Here is a 20790-nt window from a genome sequence, read left to right as displayed (position 1 = left end):
CCTCCTCTTCCTTCATCCATGCAGGACAGGCTGCTTCTGGAATGGGTGGGTGGGTCGGCAGGTCAGGGAGTTCCCTATCTTTTTTAGCAGTCCAGCCTATTCTGGGCAGTTAGGGCCAGGCTATTCTGACTCCACCCTTTGGCTGCTGGGTTTTGCTGTGGGTTTGTATTTGACAATTTCTAGATATAAGTGAGTGTGTATGTTTTAGACCCAAGTAGGCGATTTTCTGGGAGATAGCACAAGGTTCAACAAGGAGGTGATGTATGCCTACGTGGACCAGCTTGACTTCTGTGAAAAAGAATTTGTCTCAGCCCTGCGGACATTCCTAGAAGGTTTCCGCCTACCTGGGGAAGCCCAAAAGATTGACCGATTAATGGAGAAGTTTGCTGCAAGATACATAGAATGCAACCAAGGGTGAGCACTGATTTTAAGTCCCTCCCAGATCATCTGTTTGCCTGCCTCAGAACACTAATTTTAATTTGGTTGGGGTTTAATCTTTGTATATCTGTGCCAAGCAACTGAAGCTTTTGTTTACTGTGGGCCAGGCACTGTGCTAAGGGATTATTTCACGTAAGACCTCACAGCAATCTGTTTATGTCCCTATTCTACGGACAGAGAGATTGAGGACCGGAGAGGTTAACTTGCCTAAGATCACGCAGTTAAAGCCCATGCTGTTAGCAACTGTAAAAGAGTAGTTTCATAAGTTGAGAGGAGACAATTGGGCACCTCTTCCCTAATCAAAAACAGTTCCCCAGATTTAATATATGGGGTAGATCTCAAGGATATTGGTTTTTCTTTAATTACATACTGATGACAAGGTTACAGAAATAGCTACATAAGTAATAAAAACCATCCAAGTGCGTGATTTTATCTGGGGACCTTTTTTGATGGGTGGTTTGTGATTTTGTAAGAAGTGGAAATAGGAAGAGGAACAAACCATTATTAAATACCCCCTGTGTATGGGCCATGCCATGGGTTTTACATGCATTTAATTTAATGAATGGCAAGCCCAGGAATAGTATCCCTGTTTTACAGATGAGGAAATTGAGAATCTGAGAGATTAAGCAACCTGTCCAAAATTAATCAGCTAGTAAGGAGCAGAGCCAGGATTGAATATGGATTTCTGTAACTCAGAAGCTCATGTTTGGGCCGGACACAGTGGCTCTCGCCTACAATCCCAGCACTTTGGGAGGCTAGAACGGGCAGATCATTTGAGGTCAGAAGTTTGAGACCAGCCTGGCCAATATGGTGAAACCCCATCTCTTCCAAAAATACAAAAAAAAGTTAGCTGGGTAATCCCAGCTACTCAGAGGCTGAGGCAGGAGAATTGCTTGAACCTGGGAGGCAGAGGCTACAGTGAGCCAAGATTGCACCACTGCACACCAGCCTGGATGACAGAGGTAGATTCTGTCTCAAAGAAAAAAACTCATGTTCTCTCCACCGAACATTAAATTAGAAATATGTTGGCCGGGCGCGGTGGCTCACACCTGTAATCCCAGCACTTTGGGAGGCCAAGGCAGGTGGATCACAAGATCAGGAGATCGAGACCATCTTGGCTAATACAGTGAAACCCCGTCTCTACTAAAAATACAAAAAAATTAGCTGGGCGTGGTAGTGGGTGCCTGTAGTCCCAGCTACTCGGGAGGCTGAGGCAGGAGAATGGCGTGAACCTGGGAGGTGGAGCTTGCAGTGATCTGAGATCATGCCACTGCACTCCAGGCTGGGCAACAAAGTGAGACTCTGTCTCAAAAGAAAAGAAAAAAAAAAAAAAAAAAAGAAAGAAAGAAAGAAAGAAATATATCTGAATATACTGTGACCATGATGTGGAAATTGTTCAGTAGAAACTATTTTTTTTGAGACAGAGGGTCTTGCTTTCTTGCCCTGGTTGGAGTACAGTGGCGTGATCACAGATCACTGCAGCCTGGATCTCCTGGGCTCGATCAGTCCTCCCACCTCAGCCTCCTGAACTGCTGGGACTATAGGTGCATGCCACTGTGCCTGGCTAATTTTTTGTATCATATTTCTGCAGAGAGAGAGTTTCACCATGTTGCCCAGTCTGGTCTTTAACTCCTAGCCTCAAGGGATCCCCCTGCCTCGAACTCCCAAAGTGGGAGATTTACAAATGTGAGCTACCACACCTGGTTGAAACATTTTAATAACTGTTTTGCCTCTCCAGTCAACTTTGTTTTCATATTAATTGCTCCCAGTCTTCCAAGTATATGGCAGACTGTCCCCAGGAGGTGGCAGGATTCGCAAAGGCAGCATATGATCATTTTAACCAAATGGACATTAGAACTCTCTGTGAAGGCATAATTAGATGCTGTTTACTTTAAACGTATCTCTTATGTGGACCTGGAAGCCTTGGTCTGTTTTGCTTAGTCGGTCAATATGTGACCCTGTTTCATCTCATATTAAAATACTTTTGTTGTGTTCTTCAAAATTTCTACTGTTTCTGTTATGGACAGTTTGGACAGAATAGTTTCTAGCTTCAGCCTCATATTGTATGAGGCTGTACATCCACATGTTGCTGTCCTTCTCTTCTTGACTAAGGCAAAAAAGTCAGACTTCACCAGCATATTTTTTAGGACAACATAAATATTTTCCATGGTATTTCTACTGTTCAGTGTTGTAATGGATAATATAGACTATAACTAACAGCTAAACAGCAGTTTTAGTCATCTTTATATCACATGTCTAGCACAGTGCATGACACAAAATAGATGTTCTCAGGAACAGGACAGGGTGCGGGGAGGCACTCAAGCCACTTAGTGTGTGAAATGTGGTGAGTTGCCCTCTCAGGGTCAGCACCAAGTGTAAGATCTCCTGACCTGCTCACTTGCCTCGCCCTAGTCTTGGCCCCAGATGCTTCTTAGAGTCTTTTTTAAAAAATTATTTGAAATTGCTTTATTCAAAGAAGGCTAAATTTTAATTAATTAATTATTTATTTATTTATTTTGAGACCGTCTCACTCTGTCACCCAGGTTGGAGTGCAGTAGCACAGTCTCGGCTCACTGCAACCTTCACCTCCCAGGTTCAGATGATTCTCCTGCCTCAGCCTCCTGAATAGCTGGGATTATGGGCAGCTGCCACCACTCCCAGCTAATTTTTGTATTTTTAGTAGAGATGGGGTTTCACCGTGTTGGCCAGGCTGGGCTCGAGCTCCTGACCTCAGGTGATCCACCCACCTCTGCCTCCCAAAGTGCTGGGATGACAGGCCTGAGCCACCATGCCCTGCCAAAGAAGCCTAAAATTTGATACAGATTGTTAATGAGCTTTTTCTACACTCTGGGTTGCTAAGTCTTGTTCAGTGATGATGAAAGCGTAAAAACTCTTGCCTCATTTGGAATCAAGGGGAGTAATCGGCTGCTTTTCTCATGAAGTGTGTCTCTGTTAGCATTGTACCTTCTAAACCTCATCACCATGAATATTGATATCTCGAATTTTTTTCTCCAGGCAAACTCTGTTTGCTAGTGCTGACACTGCTTATGTCCTAGCATATTCAATTATTATGCTAACTACAGACTTGCACAGTCCTCAGGTAAAGTAGTTTAATGATTTACATGTTGTAGTAGCTAAATAAGTGGCTTTACTTGGGCAATTGAATGTTTTTAAAATGGTTTTTAATTTTTTTTTAATTACAGGTAAAAAATAAAATGACAAAAGAGCAGTATATTAAAATGAATCGGGGTATCAATGATAGTAAAGATCTGCCAGAAGAGTATCTCTCAAGCATCTATGAAGAGATAGAAGGCAAGAAAATTGCAATGAAAGAAACAAAAGAGCTCACGATTGCAACCAAATCTACTAAGCAGAGTAAGGTCTAATGGCAGATTATTTCTTTTAGTTCTAATTTGTTAGTGTATCAGAGTGCATGATTAGATACTCTGGTGATAAATTTAATGTGCACATCTAGATATCTGAATAGGAAATGTGATTGAACTAATTATTGTGATTATGTTAGGTCTTTTATAATGTCACTGTCTTGCTAGATTTCTGATGAGGAGCAAGAAGGAATTTGAAATTAGTAATCTGAGAACTAAATTACTCCCGAAAAGTGTTCCTTAAAACTTTGCTTTAATTCAGTGGTGATTGTGCCCACCTTGATTAGAATTCTATTAGTTATGGCCCCTGGGGAGCTGTCAGTTTCACCGTTTGAGAAGCAGCAAAGGGTAGTGGTTTAGAGTGCAGGCTCTAGAGCCACACTGCCTTAGATCAAGTCCCAGCTCCTCTACTTAGTAATTGTATGACCCTGGGCAAGTGAGTTACCTGCTCATTTTTCCCATCTGTTAAATGGTAATAATATTTGTAACAGACTCACGAGATGGTTGGGAGGATTTAGGAGTTAATCATTGTGTATCTTTTGAAACAGTGCATGGCATGTAGCCAGCCCTCAGTGATGGCTGGCCACACCTATCGTGCTCTTACTTTATAGATGTAGCTAGTGAAAAGCAGCGGCGGCTCCTGTATAACTTAGAGATGGAGCAAATGGCTAAAACAGCCAAAGCTCTGATGGAGGCTGTGAGCCACGCGAAAGCCCCGTTTACAAGTGCCACTCACCTGGACCACGTCCGCCCAATGTTCAAAGTGAGTATCCTGAGAACTTAGCAAGCATGTGGCTAAGCCTGATTCTGAAGCTGGCCAGCTAGAAGTACTCTTTCCACGCTGAAACTCTGGATGTTACTGAAACCTTCCTTCCTTGATAGCTGGTGTGGACGCCACTATTGGCAGCCTACAGCATCGGACTCCAGAACTGTGATGACACTGAAGTGGCCTCCTTGTGTTTGGAAGGTATCCGATGTGCAATCCGAATTGCCTGCATCTTTGGAATGCAGGTAGGTGTTAAGTCAGCAACGCTCCAGAGATACTGGTGGGTTGTGTTCTTTTAGATTTGGCAAAACTTAGAAATGATCAGAAATTTTCAGTTAATCAAGAGTCTTAGCAAACTACTTACTCATGCCTACTGACAAGAAATCCATAGCTTTGTGATGACAGCTCATTAGGGGCAAAAATGGAGATATGGATTAAAACTGTCTTTAAGAATGGGTAGGCTGGGCACGGTGGCTCACGCCTATAATCCCAGCACTTTGGGAGACCGAGGCAGGCAGATCACCTCAGGTCGGGAGTTCGAGACTAGCCTGACCAACAGGGAGAAACCCCGTCTCTACTAAAAATACAAAATTAGCCGGGCGTGGTGGTACATGCCTGTAATCCCAGCTACTCGGGAGGCTGAGGCAGGAGACTGGCTTGAAACCAGGAGGTAGAGGTTGCAGTGAGCCGAGATTGCACCATTGCACTCCAGTCTGGGCAACAAGAACGAAACTCCATCTCCAAAAAAAATAAGGATAGGTAGTGTCCAAGCTACTTGACTGGATTAGACAAAACAGACTTCCTCTTCATCTGCCTAACTTGCCTGCTTTAGTGCTTAAAAATACTATTTTCTTGTTGTTGTTGTTTGTTTTTTTTTTTTGAGATGGAGTCTCGCTCTGTCACCCAGGCTGGAGTGCAGTGGAAAGATCTCGGCTCACTGCAAGCTCTGCCTCCCGGGTTCATGCCATTCTCCTGCCTCAGCCTCCCAAGTAGCTGAGACTACAGGCGCCCGCCACCATGCCCAGCTAATTTTTTGTATTTTTAGTAGAGATGGGGTTTCACCGTGTTAGCCAGGATGGTCTCGATCTCCTGACCTCGTGATCCGCCCACCTTGGCCTCCCAAAGTGCTGGAATTACAGGCATGAGCCACCGTACCTGGCCAATAGTATTTTCTTTTTAACATCAGTTTTTATTATAATTTCCCATATTTCCAACTCCTCCCTGAAGAATATGAATATGTCTGTAAATCTTTTGAAACTTGAAAAGTTCAAGCAAATAAATGTAATTCTGAAACTGTTATGAAATTAGGAGGCTGGCAATCCCATGCATCACTTTGTAAGTCAGAAGTTGTACCCCGTTTATTCTTAAAAACTCAATCTTCTGTTCCCATTCATTTTGCAGTTAGACATTTTCTTTTATACCAAGACCACAAGCTTTGAAGTTAGACCATCTAGTTTTCAAACCCCTGCTCTGCCCCTCCTCCAACCATGTGACACTGGCTCAGCTAATGTCTCTCCAAGACACCAATTCACTTCCTCATTTGTAAACTTGAGAAAACAGACCTGCCTGGCAGAATTGTTGCAGATGTCAATGTATATGACAGTCTTAGCATTCAACAAACATAGTGGAACATGGGCCAGGTAAGTTTGACTGAAGTCAATTAGAAAGGAGAGAGCTGCTTCTCAAACATGTGGCAGTGCATAGATAGCCTCTGCAAGATGTTCCAAAAGCAAGAGGGCATTAGCATGGAATAACTGTTGTGCTAATGTGCAGAAAGCCAGTCAGTATGCATACAAAAGGTATCAGAGAAGCCAGTGTGCCAGCCCTGCAGATGTGAGAATGGCCACACTACGGTTGGAGTCACAGTGTTCTCTCTTTGGCTTCTATTACAGCTGGAACGAGATGCCTATGTTCAGGCTCTTGCTCGCTTCTCCCTGCTCACAGCCAGCTCCAGCATCACAGAAATGAAGCAGAAAAACATCGACACCATTAAGACACTTATCACAGTGGCTCACACCGATGGCAACTACCTTGGGAATTCCTGGCATGAGGTATGTGTCTCTTTGAATTGCCTTTTCTCAGTTAGGATGACTCCTGGCTTCTTTTATTCATTGTTGATCTAATTTGGTCAGTTCCGTTTTTCTTGAAGTCAAGCCTCACTGTGCCTCGTGTATCTGAAAGTCACCCTCTCTGGGGCTGTGAAAGGTGGGGGTGAGTTCAGGTGCACCAGCTTACAGTGAGCACCCTTGCACCAGCAGCCAGTGTCCCCCATGAAGTGTACTTCTGTTGTTGCAACTTTCTTTCCGTATTAGCGCCACTTTTTTTTGTTTTGTTTTGTTTTTTAGTCCTTATGGACCTCTTGGGAGCTTGGGAGCTCCTATCATCAATGTGTAATTTTAAGACAGAGCTAGGAGCCTGATTAGAAATGGTTGACAGTCACGATGAGCTGTTGGGGAGAGTGCCAGTGAGTTCACTCATTTTTAAAACAGTATTCTAAGATTCTCATGCAAGGATATAGTTACTTATGCATACAACAATGTATTTAAAAGGATATTTGTTGCAGTTTTAGTTTTTCTGGGGAAAAGGGCTAAAAAGAGCTAGATGTCCCAACAATATAAGACATTGCTACTTCTTTAAAAAGGTATGGTACAGCATTTTTTAGAATGTTATGTGGCCATCTAAAATAATGTTGTGGAAAAGAAAGACAGGCAGATAGTGTGTGCTCTCTGATGGAAGTACACAATACTACCTAAGAAATGTTCTAGCCCCAACTCAAATCTGAATCGATTCAAGCCTATATTGCCAGTTTACAAGAAATATAGTGGACAGAGAAGCATGTTAGATACGAGGGTGCAGCTTGGAAATTCTAGGTGTGACAGACCTGCAGAGCAGATGACCAGGTTTTTCAGCAAATAGATTGCAAGAAAAATAAGTGGAAGGGAGGAGGGTTACCTAGGAATTAAAAGAGATTTCAGAAAAGAAGATAAAAGATGGTATTAAAGACTATTGTGGGAAAATGGTCACAGTAGAATTACAAGTTGTTATAAGACATTGTGAGGCATTGTCTCTCGTGGCAAAATACACAGAGAATGGAGTTTGAAAGGACAGACCAAAGCGTCAACATTCTGTCTGAGAGAGAGAATTGTGGAAACTGTTTTGTTCTTTTTTTTTTTCTTAATTTCTAATTTTTTCTACCATCTACATGTATTACTTTTTTGTTTAGAGAGAAAACTGTGAAAGAATAGAGATGAGGCTATGAAGAATGTAAAGGACAGTTTGACATAGAAAGAAAATTGCTGTCATCCTTCTTTCCATGTGGACCACATGGCTCAGAGTAAAGACCCTAGAGCCCGGCAACTGGGGTCCGATTTAGGGCTCCACCTCTTCCTGCCTGGATGGCGTAGGCAGGTTACTTAGTCACCGAGTCCCACCTTCTTCATCTCTACAATCTTCATAGGGTGGTTGTGAGAATGAACAGGGCTTGGGACTATTTGGCAAGTAGTTAAGAATTCAATAGTGTTACCTGCTGTCATCTCTGTGGCACATGGCTTTGCTCCTCTTCACCAGCGTTTCCCCTGTCTGTCACAATTCTGAGTAGTCCATGTTAGAAATAACTGAGTTATAGCTGGGCACAGTGGCTCACACCTGTAATCCTAGCACTTTTGAGGTTGAGGCAGAAGGATTGCTTGAGGCCAGGAGTTCCAGACTAGCCTGGGCAACATAGCAAGACCCCATATCTTTAAAAAAATTTTTTTTTAATTAGCTAGGCATGCTGGTGCATGCCTGTAGTCCCAGCTACTCAGGAGGCTGAGGCAGCAGGATTGCTTGAGCCCAGGAGTTCAAAGCTATAGTGAGCCATGATTTCACTACTGCACTCCAGCCTGGGCAACAGAGCAAGACCTTGTCTCTAAAAGAAAAAAATATATTTTGAGTTGTGTGCTTTTAAAAATCGTTTCCTGCCTTCTAAGGAGCCATAATACCTAGAAAATCAGTGAATAGTTGCTTTTTCTTCTAAAACATTTTTTTAGCCTGGGAGATATTATCAATATGAGGTTCCTGCTGCCTGCCAAGTATATGGCAGAATCTAGAAATGTTAAAAACTAATTAGCTACCTCTGTGGTTGTCAGAAGCCCTGAGAAATCAGCTTGGAACTAATAAGCCCTTGACCTTTCAGTATTGGTGACACACTTGAGATTCCAGCTGTCCACAGCTTCTGCAAAAGGGACGGCATTACTAGCTTACTAATAATAATTTAATAGTATCATGCTGTGTGAAGAAATCAGAGGATGATTCTCTTTGGTGGAATTAAGTCTATTTCTCAGTCAAGAGGAAAGCAATTTATAAGTAAAGATACTTGACACTGCTCAGTGGTATAGTGGAGTATACTGGACTCCTGGACCCTGGGACTGAATTGTAAGGTAAGCGTAAAAAGCAACACTGAGGTTCAATGAGAAGTTCCCATGAAAATTCCTTAGGGTTTCCCTGGAGGTCTACGTGCCATTCCTCAGTAAGTTTCATGTAGCCAGTGTTTCCTCTGACAGAAGTTGGGACTAGTTTCTCTTTCTACGGCTGAGCTTCAGGTGGGAGAGGGCCCGTGTGCAGATGTGCGTCCTCAAGCACCAGAGGTGCCCCTCAGGACCAGGAGATCCAGCCTCATCTCCCACTGCATGCCTGCTGTACAGCATATTCTCATTCCTTTAGTTAAACCAATTAACGATTGCCAACGATTTTAAGTGCTAGGGACTTAAGTGTTCAGCAGTGAACAAGACAGAGTTAGTGTCCTCTTGGCACCTAAGGCATGAAACAAACAAATAAATATATGGTCTAATGCCAAAAAGTGGTACTAAGAAAAAAGAAATATAAGCAGTGCATGGTAGTGGGAAGGTGCGATCTCACAGGAAAGATCTCTCTGAGAGGGACACACGTGTCTGAGCTGGGAATTGAAGGAGTGAGCCATGGGGAGACAACGTCCCAGGCATAAGGAGCAGTGAGTGCAAAGGCCCTGGGGTAGGACAAGAGATGACAAGTTAAAGGAGCAACACTGAGGCCAATGAGGCTGGTATTTTGTCGTCTCATGAGGAGAGTGGAAAAAGGAGGTGGGGGTGACTAAATGATGTGCCTATTAAGTGGCATGGTGGGAGGAATTCCCCCGCCCCAGTCAAATGCTTCTTCTCTCTTTATTGAGAGTTGCTAAATTTGCATAAACATCTATATGGCATAACTCCATTGAACCAACTTTTTTTTAACGACTAACTTAAGATTACAGTGCCCTTTTTCTAGCTGTAAGGTAGGAACTCATTTCTTCATACCTTCTTTCTCTTAGATCTTGAAATGCATCAGCCAGCTGGAGCTCGCTCAGCTGATAGGAACCGGTGTGAAGACGCGCTACCTGTCTGGATCCGGGCGTGAAAGAGAAGGGAGCCTGAAGGGCCACACATTGGCAGGAGAAGAGTTCATGGGCCTTGGCCTCGGTAAGACACCAGGCCCCCCAGCTGACAGTCACGGATTTGCAAGCTAATGAGGATAAAACCCTTCTTGTCTCGTCAGGACTGTCATGTAAACCATCTCTTCCTTTTGTGCCATCTGACAGTGTATTCATGAATGCAAGTGGACATGCTGCTTCAGCTCCCTTAATTGTGATTAAACTGTTGAGTAGAATGTCTATTTTACCAAAGTCAGTATGGTGCATTACTTTTCTTTATATACCTGTATTGGGGAGAAAAACTATTTGCTTTAAAATGACCAAATCTCTAGTGACTGGCATTAGAGGGGTGTATATTTGTGTCTCTAGATTTTAAAGGGTAGATTCAACATTTCTTCCATCTTTATTGGGGGGGCTTGTATTAAACAGTATTCTTATGCAAGTAGAATTATTTCTCTGGCTATACATTGGATTGAGAGACTCTTCTGATAGATGTAACATAGTAATAATAGTAAATAGGGCAAACAAATGTGCCACATCATATTCTGAGCACTCAGTTTATATATTTTGACTCATTTCATGCTCATAACAATCCAATGAGAACAGGGACTGTTACCTTCCCCATTTTGTAATTGAGAAAACTGAGGCATGGGGTGAAAAAATATGAGCAACATCATACTGCAAAGGAGTGTCAGCGGTAGGATTCAAGCCCCAAGCCATCCAACTACAGAGTGTAGGCTTCTAGGTCCCATTTAATGAATGGAATAGTACACTGTCATGGTTAAAAGTATGGACTGGAAAATGGGGAATTGTAACAGCACGCACTTCTTAGGGTACTCGTGAGGATGAGTGGAATGAAATTCTGTGAAGCACACCAAGCATTCAGCAGGTGTGAGCCATTACATGTTCTAGGAGCTCTGGATTAGTATCAGTTGATTCCAATTTGTTTTCCTAAATATAGGCCTTTAATATTACAAAAAGGTAAAAGATTATAGAGAAAGATAGATGGCTGGCACAAACAAGAAAGCTTATACTAAGGATATGTTTTAAATGCCAAATGCCAAAACATAACTTTACTTTTATCATCAGTGGGTTTTTGTTTGTTTTTTGAACTTGCAGAATCATTCCCATTTATGTCCTGTGTCCCTGCACGTTGACATAACAGGATGCTTTGTTCTAAATACTTGACTGTTTTTGAAGTACTGCTGATGTTGTGCATTGTGTTTCAGGTAATTTGGTGAGTGGTGGAGTGGATAAAAGACAGATGGCCAGCTTCCAAGAATCGGTTGGTGAGACCAGCTCACAGAGTGTAGTTGTAGCTGTGGACAGGTAATGATTTTATTCTTCAGTGACCCTGAACTACCCAGTGGTTTGGTGGCCTCTCTGTAGTTACTGGACATGAATGATTCCTAATTTGTTTAACTGATACAAGTGTTGTTAGCTACAAATTGCTTAAGCGTCACATTTATTTGCATTTTGACCTTTTAGAAAAGTTATAACTTTAACATTGTGACAAATTATGTCAAAAATAAGAGTTTATATTGATGTTTAAATTACCTTGTTTCCTTAGTAGAGATTATTTTTTAAAAAATCACAAGAAGAGTTTAGGATTAAAAGCCTACCCGTGCTCACGCCTGTAATCCCAGCACTTTGGGAGGCTGAGGTGAGTGGATCACGAGGTCAGGAAATCGAGACCATCCTGGCCAACATGGTGAAACCCCGTCTCTACTAAAATACAAAAAAAAAAAATTAGCCGGGCATGGTGGCACATGCCTGTAATCCCAGCTACCGGGGAGGCTGAGGCAGGGGGATATCTTGAACTCAGGAGGCGGAGGTTGTAGTGGGCCGAGATCATGCCATTGCACTCCAGCCTGGGCGACAGCGTGAGAGTCTATCTCAAAAAAAAAAAAGAAAAAGAAAAAAAAGGCCTACCCACGAATGAGAGTTGGCTGAGTTGACAGTTTCCTTTTTTTTTCTTTCCCCTCAAAACTTTTCTTTTATTTCTCTTTACTCAAAACTTGACCTACAAGTCCAGGAGAGATATTTCCCATAAAGAAGCTTCGTACTTATTAACAATCACTCTCCATTTCCTTTTCTTTCCTTCCCCCATTCCTTAGTCACTGTAACCTGATCTACAGATTTGCCTGTTCTGGACATTGTCTCATTGTCCATCTTTCCCTTTTGATTTTATTATTTTAATATTCATCATATTCTATTAACCACGTGGTTTCCTTATACCAACATCTTTCCCTTTAATTCTATCCTTTTTCGACTCATGTATGTTGCCTCTGTTGTGCATATAATGTCATGTGTTTTTTGTTCCCATCTTCTCCATTATTATGGCCTTCTTTGTGTTAAATAGATATTTTGTAGTATATCATTTTACTTTTGGTCATTTCTTTTACTGTATCTTATGTATTGATTGATTGATTGATTGAGATAGTCTTGCTCTGTCAGCCAGTCTGGAGTGCAGTGGTGCGATCATGGCTCACTGCAACCTCTGCCTCCCAGGTTTAAGCAATTCTTCTGCCTCAGCCTCCCAAGTAGCTGGGATTACAGGCATGCACCACCATGCCCAGCCAATTTTTGTATTTTTAATAGAGACGGGGTTTCGCCATGTTGGCCAGGCTGGGCTCGAACTCCTGACCTCAAGTGATCTACCCGACTTGGCCTCCCAAAGTGCTGGGATTATAGGCATGAGCCACTGCACCTAGGCTTCCCCGTCTTTTGATGTGTCACTTTCTCTTCTGCTCACTATAGGCTTTTCTGCTTTCAACTCAGTTCACTTTCCTTGAACTGTTCTGTACTTCTAATACCACGTCGTTTATTTCGGTGGAGGTGTCAGACCTGATGTTTCCTCTCTGCCTTGTCTGAGAGTTTGAGAAACTTCATCTTACAAATCTAATTAAAAAGAAAACTGTATGACCAGAGGTCATCTGGCTTTTATGCCCAGTGCTAAGACAGAAGCAGAATTGCCCTCAGGCTACCAAATCTAATGTTTATTTTTTATTTGTTTATTTTTTCTTTTTTGAGACACAGTCTGGCTCTGTTGCCCAGGCCGGAGTGCAGTGGCGCAATCTTGGCTGACTGCAACTTCCGCCTCCGAGTTCAAGCGATTCTTCTGCCTCAGCCTCCCAAGTAGCTGGGATTACAGGTTCCCGCCACCACGCCCGGCTAATTTTTTGTATTTTTAGTAGAGACACGGTTTCACCATGTTGGCCAGGCTGGTTTTGAACTCCTGACCTCGAGCGATCCACTCTCCTCAGCCTCCCAAAGTGCTAAGATTACAGGTGTGAGCCACCACACCCGGCCTAATGTTTATTTTGTCTGGAATTATCTTCCTAGAATTTTTACTGGATCTACCAGACTGGATGGAAATGCAATAGGTATGTATTTGACTTACCTGTGACAACTGCAGAAGCCTCATGCTGTGACCGTCTGACTGTTCCTAATGAGGTTTTGCGTGTGTTGTTGGGTCTGGCCTGTAGTTGACTTTGTCCGCTGGCTGTGTGCTGTGTCCATGGATGAACTGGCTTCCCCCCACCATCCTCGCATGTTCAGCTTGCAGAAGATTGTGGAGATATCATACTACAACATGAATCGGATCCGACTGCAGTGGTCTCGAATATGGCATGTGATTGGAGATCACTTCAATAAGGTAACTCTTCAAATTTAAAAACCATTCCTGTTAAAAAAAAAAAAAGTGATAAATAATTTGCCCAGTCTTTTAGATGCCTCTAATTCATTTTCCCTGTGGAGTCAAGGACAGCTTGATAGGAATAGTATCACGCTTATATATTGGTAGAATTCATGTAGAATAAATTAAAAATTCAATGGTATTGAAAAAACTTTAATATCCCACATGCAGGATGTTGGCTAAGACTACAAAGATTATTACAGTCACTGGACAAATACACTGATGCTTGGAAGCATTGTGAAATGAAATCCAGAAAGGCCTTTTAAGTAACCTAATGTTAAGTTATGTTCCAGGTAGTTTCACTCTTCAGTGTCACTGCTTCTTGTATTCTGGCACCCATTGCCACCATTCTTCTCAAACTTTTGTTGAAAAAATTAGTATTTGGGCCAGGCACGGTGCCTCACGCCTGTAATCCCAGCACTTTGAGAGGCCAAGATGGGTGGATCACGAGGTCAGGAGTTTGAGACCAGCCTGGCCAACATAGTGAAACCCCGTCTCTACTAAAAATACAAAAAAATTAGCCAGGCATGGTGGTGTCTGCCTATAATCCCAGCTAATAGGCTGAGGCAGGAGAATCGCTTGAACCTGGGAGACAGAAGTTGCAGTGAGTCGAGATTGCACCACTGCACTCCAGCCTGGGCAACAGAGCAAGACTCTGTCTCCAAAAAAAAAAAAAAAAAAAAAAAAAAAATTAGTAATTGTTTTTAAATCAGTAACAAGCCAAAGACACGTCTGGGTTCTAAAACTGACAACTGTTGGGAATAAACCAGACTGAACTTCTTCCTTGTTATCAGAGGTTTTATTATATACATACAGATATATGCACACATGTTGAATAAATAAAATGTCAGATATGTGTTTTATCACAGCAAAAAAAACTGGAAACAAAGTGATCAAAAGAAATTTACGTGGCTGGGCGCGGTGGCTCACGCCTGTAATCCCAGCACTTTGGGAGGCCGAGGCGGGTAGATCACGAGGTCAGGAGATTGAGACTGTCCTGGCTAACACGGTGGAACACCGTCTCTACTAAAGTACAAAAATTTAACCGGGCGTGGTGGCGGGCGCCTGTAGTCCCAGCTACTCCGGAAGCTGAGGTAGAAGAAACCTGGGAGGCGGAGCTTGCAGTGAGCCGAGATTGCACCACTGTACTCCAGCCTGGGTGACAGAGCTAGACTCCGTCTCAAAAAAAAAAAAAAAAGAAATGTATGTATGTATGTATTTGTGATGTCGTTTGCCTCTTAAGGGAAACGTAGTAACTTAATAACAGCTTCCTACCAAAACACATTTCATGATCTCAAGAAAATTTTCTCAAGCCTGGAGGTGAAGAGTTATAATACTAATGCTTAAAAATAGTGTTAGTAAAAAAAAATCCAGAAATTCTGTACATTGAATAGAAGAAAAAAGTAGTCTCCCAGTGAGGTATAGAATAATCAATGGGGTGCTGGTAAATGATTCATAGCATCTACCAGTTTCTGCATGTAAATACCCTGCTACAGCCAATTTAAAGTTAGCAATATGATGTAACTAGGGAAGAGATGGGCACCCCGTCACCTCTTGTAGACAGGTGCTAGTCTACCACACCACTCCACTAAAATGAAGCATTGTCAGATGTAGGCTTGCTTCTAACTTGGTGCATCAGCTAATGAAAGTTCCTTGTTTTTCCATCAGCTCAAATTAAGGCACCTCACAGCACACTGTCTGTTTTACAAAATAATCTGAGTGCTTCATGCTGGGCAGTGAACAGATGAGACCCCTGCCTGCATGGAGCTCACCCTCATTTGATGATAAAATAACTGATGGGAAAGGATCAAGCATGTCATACATTAGGGTTACTGAGAAAACATGGTCAGGGAAGGTCCCTCTTTGGAGGTGGCCTTGAGAGGCACAGGAGCCTGTGGATGACCCAGAGGAACTATTTGTTGAGTGGATGGTATCACTTTAAAGAATCAACTAACTCAACACCATCTTTCCCACTATTCTGAGTAAACAAATTCCTAATTGGATCAGTTGAAATAATTGATATGAATTTGCTTGAGAAAGAAAATGTGAATCATTGTCATTACTGTACCTTGTGTTCTTGTCCAAGCATGTGACAGCTAAGCCAGAACAAACGCTGCTCATTTATTCCACAAGATCATTTGGCTAGCAACTGTGGAATCCTTTGTTCTCTCAGAAATTACTAGCCAAAAGTGTTTTGGTAAACGTTTTCCCAACTCTTTAAAGTCTGCATTTTGTGTTCATTGGGACTTCTGTTTTGGGAGGGGAACATCAGTTTACTCAAGTTACTTTTCCCACCTGTGATTCTGTTGTGATGACTCTTCGTGTGCCAATTCTCAGTATGTATGGACCACTTACAGGCAAGGTTGGGACATAGGGTGGCAGGTGGGAACCAGACATTTCATTGTCATCAGCTTCATTACAGATGTTTATTTAATCAGTGCTGTTAAGCACCAGGTCATGGAAAACTCAGGAACTCTTTTTTTTTTGAGACAGAGTTTCGCACTATCACCAGGCTGGATGGCTGTAGCTCGATGTCCTCTCATTACAACCTCTGCCTTCCGGGTTCAAGCAGTTCTCCTGGGACCACACACATGCATCACCACACCCAGCTAATTTTTGTATTTTTAGTAAAGACAGGGTTTCACCATGTTGGCCAGGCTGGTCTGGAACTCCTGACCTCAGGCGATCTGCTCCCCTCAGCCTCCCAAAGTGTTGAGATTACAGGCATGAACCACCACATCTGGCCCTCACTCTGGAACTCTTAACTTTTTCCACCTCCTTGGAAAGATGTTCTTCCCCTTGTGAACTGGGGCACTTAAGAATCTTGCAGATTTGAAGAAGTGTAGATGGCTCAGTACAGCTGTAACTTAGCCCTCAGGTGCTGGCAGGGTTGTTCGCACAGTCACATGATTCTCTTGAACTAGGGGTACAAGCCGTGTGTCCTGGGTGAACAAAGCTGCACACTAAGCATGGTGTGTATGCCTAGAGCATCTCTTTTCCCTGGATTTTTAAGAAGGGAATATTCTTTTTGTTAGTCTCTAATTACATTAATATACTCCCCTTTAAACAAAAATTACAGCTAAAACACCTTTGGCCACCCTCCCCCACACATCTGGCCCTCCCCAAAGCTAATTATTCTTACCAGTTTGATGCGTATCTTTCCAGACATTTTTGTATTTATGTATATATGTATGTACTCATAGAAATATTACCGATAATATTGTCTTGGTTTGTTTCGCTTCTTTAAAAAAAATATTATACATGGCATTTTGTAACTTGTTTCTTCCACTTAGCAAGGAATCGTAAAGATTTAGCCATGTTAACATATGTAGATTTGTTCTCTTTTAAAAAATTGTAATAAAATACATGTAATAGGCCAGGCATAGTAGCTCACTCCTGTAATCACAGCACTTTGGGAGGCGAGGCAGGTGGATCACCTGAGGTCAGGAGTTCGAGACTAACCTGGCCAACATGGTGAAACCCCGTCTCTACTACAAATACAAAAATTAGCTGGGCGTGGTAGCGGACGCCTGTAATCCCAGCTACATGGGAGGCTGAGGCAGGAGAATATCTCGAACCCGGGAGGTGGAGGTTGCGGTGAGCCGAGATCATGCCATTGTATACCAGCCTGGGCGACAAGAGCAAAGCTCTGTCTCAAAAATAAAAGAAATAAAATAAAATAAAATAAGATAAAAATAAAATAACCATCTTAACAATTTTAAGTGCGCAGTTCAGTAGTGTTAGGTACACTCAACATTGCTGTGCAGCAGGTCTCTAGGACCGTTTTCATCTTACGAAACTAAAACTGCATACCCATTAAACAGTAACTTCCACTTTCACCCTCCTGACCACTGGCAACCACCATTCTACTCTGTGTCCCTAGGAACTTGACTACTCTGGGTACCTCATATAAGTAGAATCATGCTGTTTGTCCTTTTGTGACTGCCTTATTTCATTCAGCATAGTAATGTCTTCAAGTTTCATCTGTGTTGTAGCATATATCAGAATGTCCATCCTTTTCAAGGCTGGCTTTATTCTCTCTCTCTCTCTCTCTCTCTCTATTTATTTATTTATTTGAGATAGCGTTTTGCTCTTATTGCCCAGACTGGAGTGAAGTGGCAAAATCTTGGCTCACTGCAACCTCTGCCTGCCAGGTTCAGGCAATTCTCTTGCCTCAGCCTCCCAACTACAAGCAATTCTCCTGCCTCAGCCTCGCAAGTAGCTGGGATTACAGGCACCCACCACCATGCCTGGCTAATTTTTTATATTTTTAGTAGAGACACAGTTTCACCACGTTGGCCAGGCTGGTCTTGAACACCAGACCTCAGGTGATCCGCCCACCTCAGCCTCCCAAACTGCTGGGATTACAGATGTGAGCCACCGCGCTTGACCCGATTTTTTTAATTTTTATTTTTATTTTTATTTTTTTTTGAGACTGATCTTGCTCTGTCACCCAGGCTGGAGTGAAGTGGTGCCATCTTGGCTCACTACAACCTCCACCTCCCAGGTTCAGGCAATTCTCCTGCCTCAGCCTCCCCAGTAGCTGGGACTACAGGCATGCGCAACCTTACAAAGCTAATTTTTGTATTTTTAGTAGAGACAGGGTGTCGCCGTGTTGGTCTTGAACTCCTGGCCTCAGGTGATCCTCCCAACTCGGCCTCCCAAAATGCTAGGATTAAAAGTGTGAGCCACCACACCCAGCCACAATTTTTCATTACTACAAATGATATTGCTGCATTATATTTGTTAAAAATAAAACATTGGCCGGGCACAGTGGCTCATGCCTGTAATCCCAGAACTTTGGGAGGCCGAGGCAGACAGATCACCTGAAGTCAGGAGTTAAGAGACCAGCCTGACCAACATGGTGAAACCGCGTCTCTACTAAAAATACAAAAATTAGCTGGGCGTAGTGGCAGGCACCTGTAATCCCAGCTACTCATGAGATCGAGGCAGGAGAATTGCTAGAACCGGGGAGGCGGAGGTTGCAGTGAACTGAGATCATACCACTGCACTCCAGCCTGGGCAACAGAGCCAGACTCCATCTTAGAAAATAATAATAATAAAATGAAATTTTAAAAAAAAGAAGAAAATAGCGCATTTTAAATGCGTGTTTAATTAACTGTGCAATACTGATTTTGTCATTACACTTAAATAAAATTGGAGAGATCATAGCCAAGAAATAGCATTTTCTTTTCTCCTTAGGTGTGTTTTCCCTGAATGTTTGTTTTGAAGGTAGGCTGTCCATCTTTGCTGTTGAGAGACCCACATCAGTCGTTATTACACTATACCTGTTTCATATCAGTTCCTGTTCTTGCTCAGGTTGGCTGCAACCCTAACGAAGATGTGGCTATCTTTGCTGTTGACTCATTAAGGCAGCTCTCCATGAAGTTTCTTGAGAAGGGTGAATTAGCCAACTTCCGTTTCCAGAAAGATTTTCTGAGGCCCTTTGAGCATATTATGAAGAAAAACAGGTATGTGTTTTACTCTGGAAGACCTGTGGTCAAATTCCCCGCGGGGGCTCCCTGAAGCCCTCCTAACACTAACCACATGGTTAATTTTTTTCCTCCCTTGTCAGTGGAAACAAATAGAATAAATAGACTGTGATTCATGTAGATTTTCCGTAAATAAATCACTAAAATCTATGTGTAACCTTTCCTAGGAGGACAGATGTCACCCTGCAACTTGTAGAAAATATATCATGAACCCCTGTTGGGGCTGGTGCTGAGGGAGGTTAAAGAAAGAGCCACTGCAGAAACATCCTCAAACCAGGATAAGAATTGTGTGACCCAGCACTTCTCCCCCAGGGAGGTCATAAAAGATGTCAGGACACTGGACCCTGTGAAGCAGCCATACTGTTCATTTATTCACTTGGCCTGTACTTATTGAGGCCTGCCATCTGCTAGGTACTATAAAGAAGACATTTTAGGCTGGGCGTGGTGGCTCAAGCCTGTAATCCCAGCACTTTGGGAGGCCGAGACGGGCGGATCACGAGGTCAGGAGATCAAGACCATCCTGGCTAACACGGTGAAACCCCGTCTCTACTAAAAAATACAAAAAACTAGCCGGGCGAAGTGGCGGGCGCCTGTAGTCCCAGCTACTCGGGAGGCTGAGGCAGGAGAATGGTGTAAACCCGGGAGGCGGAGCTTGCAGTGAGCTGAGATCCGGCCACTATACTCCAGCCTGGGCTACACAGCAAGACTCTGTCTCAAAAAAAAAAAGAAGACGACATTTTAAAATCCCTGTTTTCGGCCGGGCGCGGTGGCTCACGCCTGTAATCCCAGCGCTTTGGGAGGCCAAGGCAGGTGGATCACCTGAGCAGGAGTTCGAGACCAGCCTCGCCAACATGGTGAAAACCCGTCTCTACTAAAAATACAAAAATTAGCCAGGTGTGGTGGTGGGCACCTGTAATCCCAGCTACTTGGGAGACTGAGGCAGGAGAATTGCTTGAACCCGGGAGGTGGAGGTTGCAGTGAGCCAAGATCACACCTTTGCACTTCAGCCTGGGCAACAAGAGCGAAACGTTGTTTCAAAAAACTAAATAAATAAAAATGAAATAAAATTTCTATTTTCATTCAGCCTCAAATAGTTGCACCTGGGTGTGATGGGCATACAGGAGTTCATTACATATTACTCTACTTTTCTCTGTGTTTTAAACTTTCCATAATAAAATTTTAAAACAAATCTCTGTTTAATTCCAGTAGAAAAACAAATATCAGTGATGGTAATGTTCTCTGAAGGGCATTATGTATATCAAGGTAAGGGGATAGGGACGGAAGCTCTCTTTTATCCAGGGCAGCCAGCTAACACGTGTTTGGTAAGGGGACCCTCAGGAAAAGGCCTGACAGAAGTCAGGAATAAGCCGAGAGTGGCCATATGCTGCCTTGGCATCAGAATTATGAACGAGGAAGAGCAAAAGCAAAAGGCCCGTAGCAGGTAGTGCTTGGCATAGGTAAGGAGGGCAGTGTGGTTTGAATGGAGGGAACAAGGCAGGTAGTAGAAGGTGAAGTCCCTCCCAGTGGTAGCAGTGTGCCTAGCTCACATAGGAGCTGTCAGCCATTGTCAGCACTTTGGCTTGCTCTCTGTG

General features: G+C 43.0%; 1 protein-coding gene across 2 annotated transcripts in view; it reads left to right on the top strand.

Moving 5' to 3' along the window:
* ARFGEF2 (ARF guanine nucleotide exchange factor 2) overlaps positions 1 to 20790 on the top strand; it is a 112341-nt gene that overhangs the window by 59876 nt on the left and 31675 nt on the right. For both annotated transcript variants that reach the window (XM_008014616.3, XM_008014606.3), the window contains exons 16-26: positions 209 to 414; positions 3454 to 3538; positions 3642 to 3813; positions 4433 to 4584; positions 4704 to 4832; positions 6480 to 6638; positions 9911 to 10058; positions 11239 to 11338; positions 13355 to 13395; positions 13498 to 13667; positions 19026 to 19177. In XM_008014616.3, coding sequence (XP_008012807.1) covers positions 209 to 414; positions 3454 to 3538; positions 3642 to 3813; positions 4433 to 4584; positions 4704 to 4832; positions 6480 to 6638; positions 9911 to 10058; positions 11239 to 11338; positions 13355 to 13395; positions 13498 to 13667; positions 19026 to 19177 — 1514 coding nt within the window. The remainder of the gene's footprint in view (positions 1 to 208; positions 415 to 3453; positions 3539 to 3641; positions 3814 to 4432; positions 4585 to 4703; positions 4833 to 6479; positions 6639 to 9910; positions 10059 to 11238; positions 11339 to 13354; positions 13396 to 13497; positions 13668 to 19025; positions 19178 to 20790) is intronic.

This window comes from Chlorocebus sabaeus, chromosome 2 (assembly GCF_047675955.1).
Source record: "Chlorocebus sabaeus isolate Y175 chromosome 2, mChlSab1.0.hap1, whole genome shotgun sequence".
NCBI lineage: Eukaryota > Metazoa > Chordata > Mammalia > Primates > Cercopithecidae > Chlorocebus > Chlorocebus sabaeus.
Note: the sequence above shows the minus strand (reverse complement) of the source record. Positions and strands in the feature narration are given on the sequence as shown.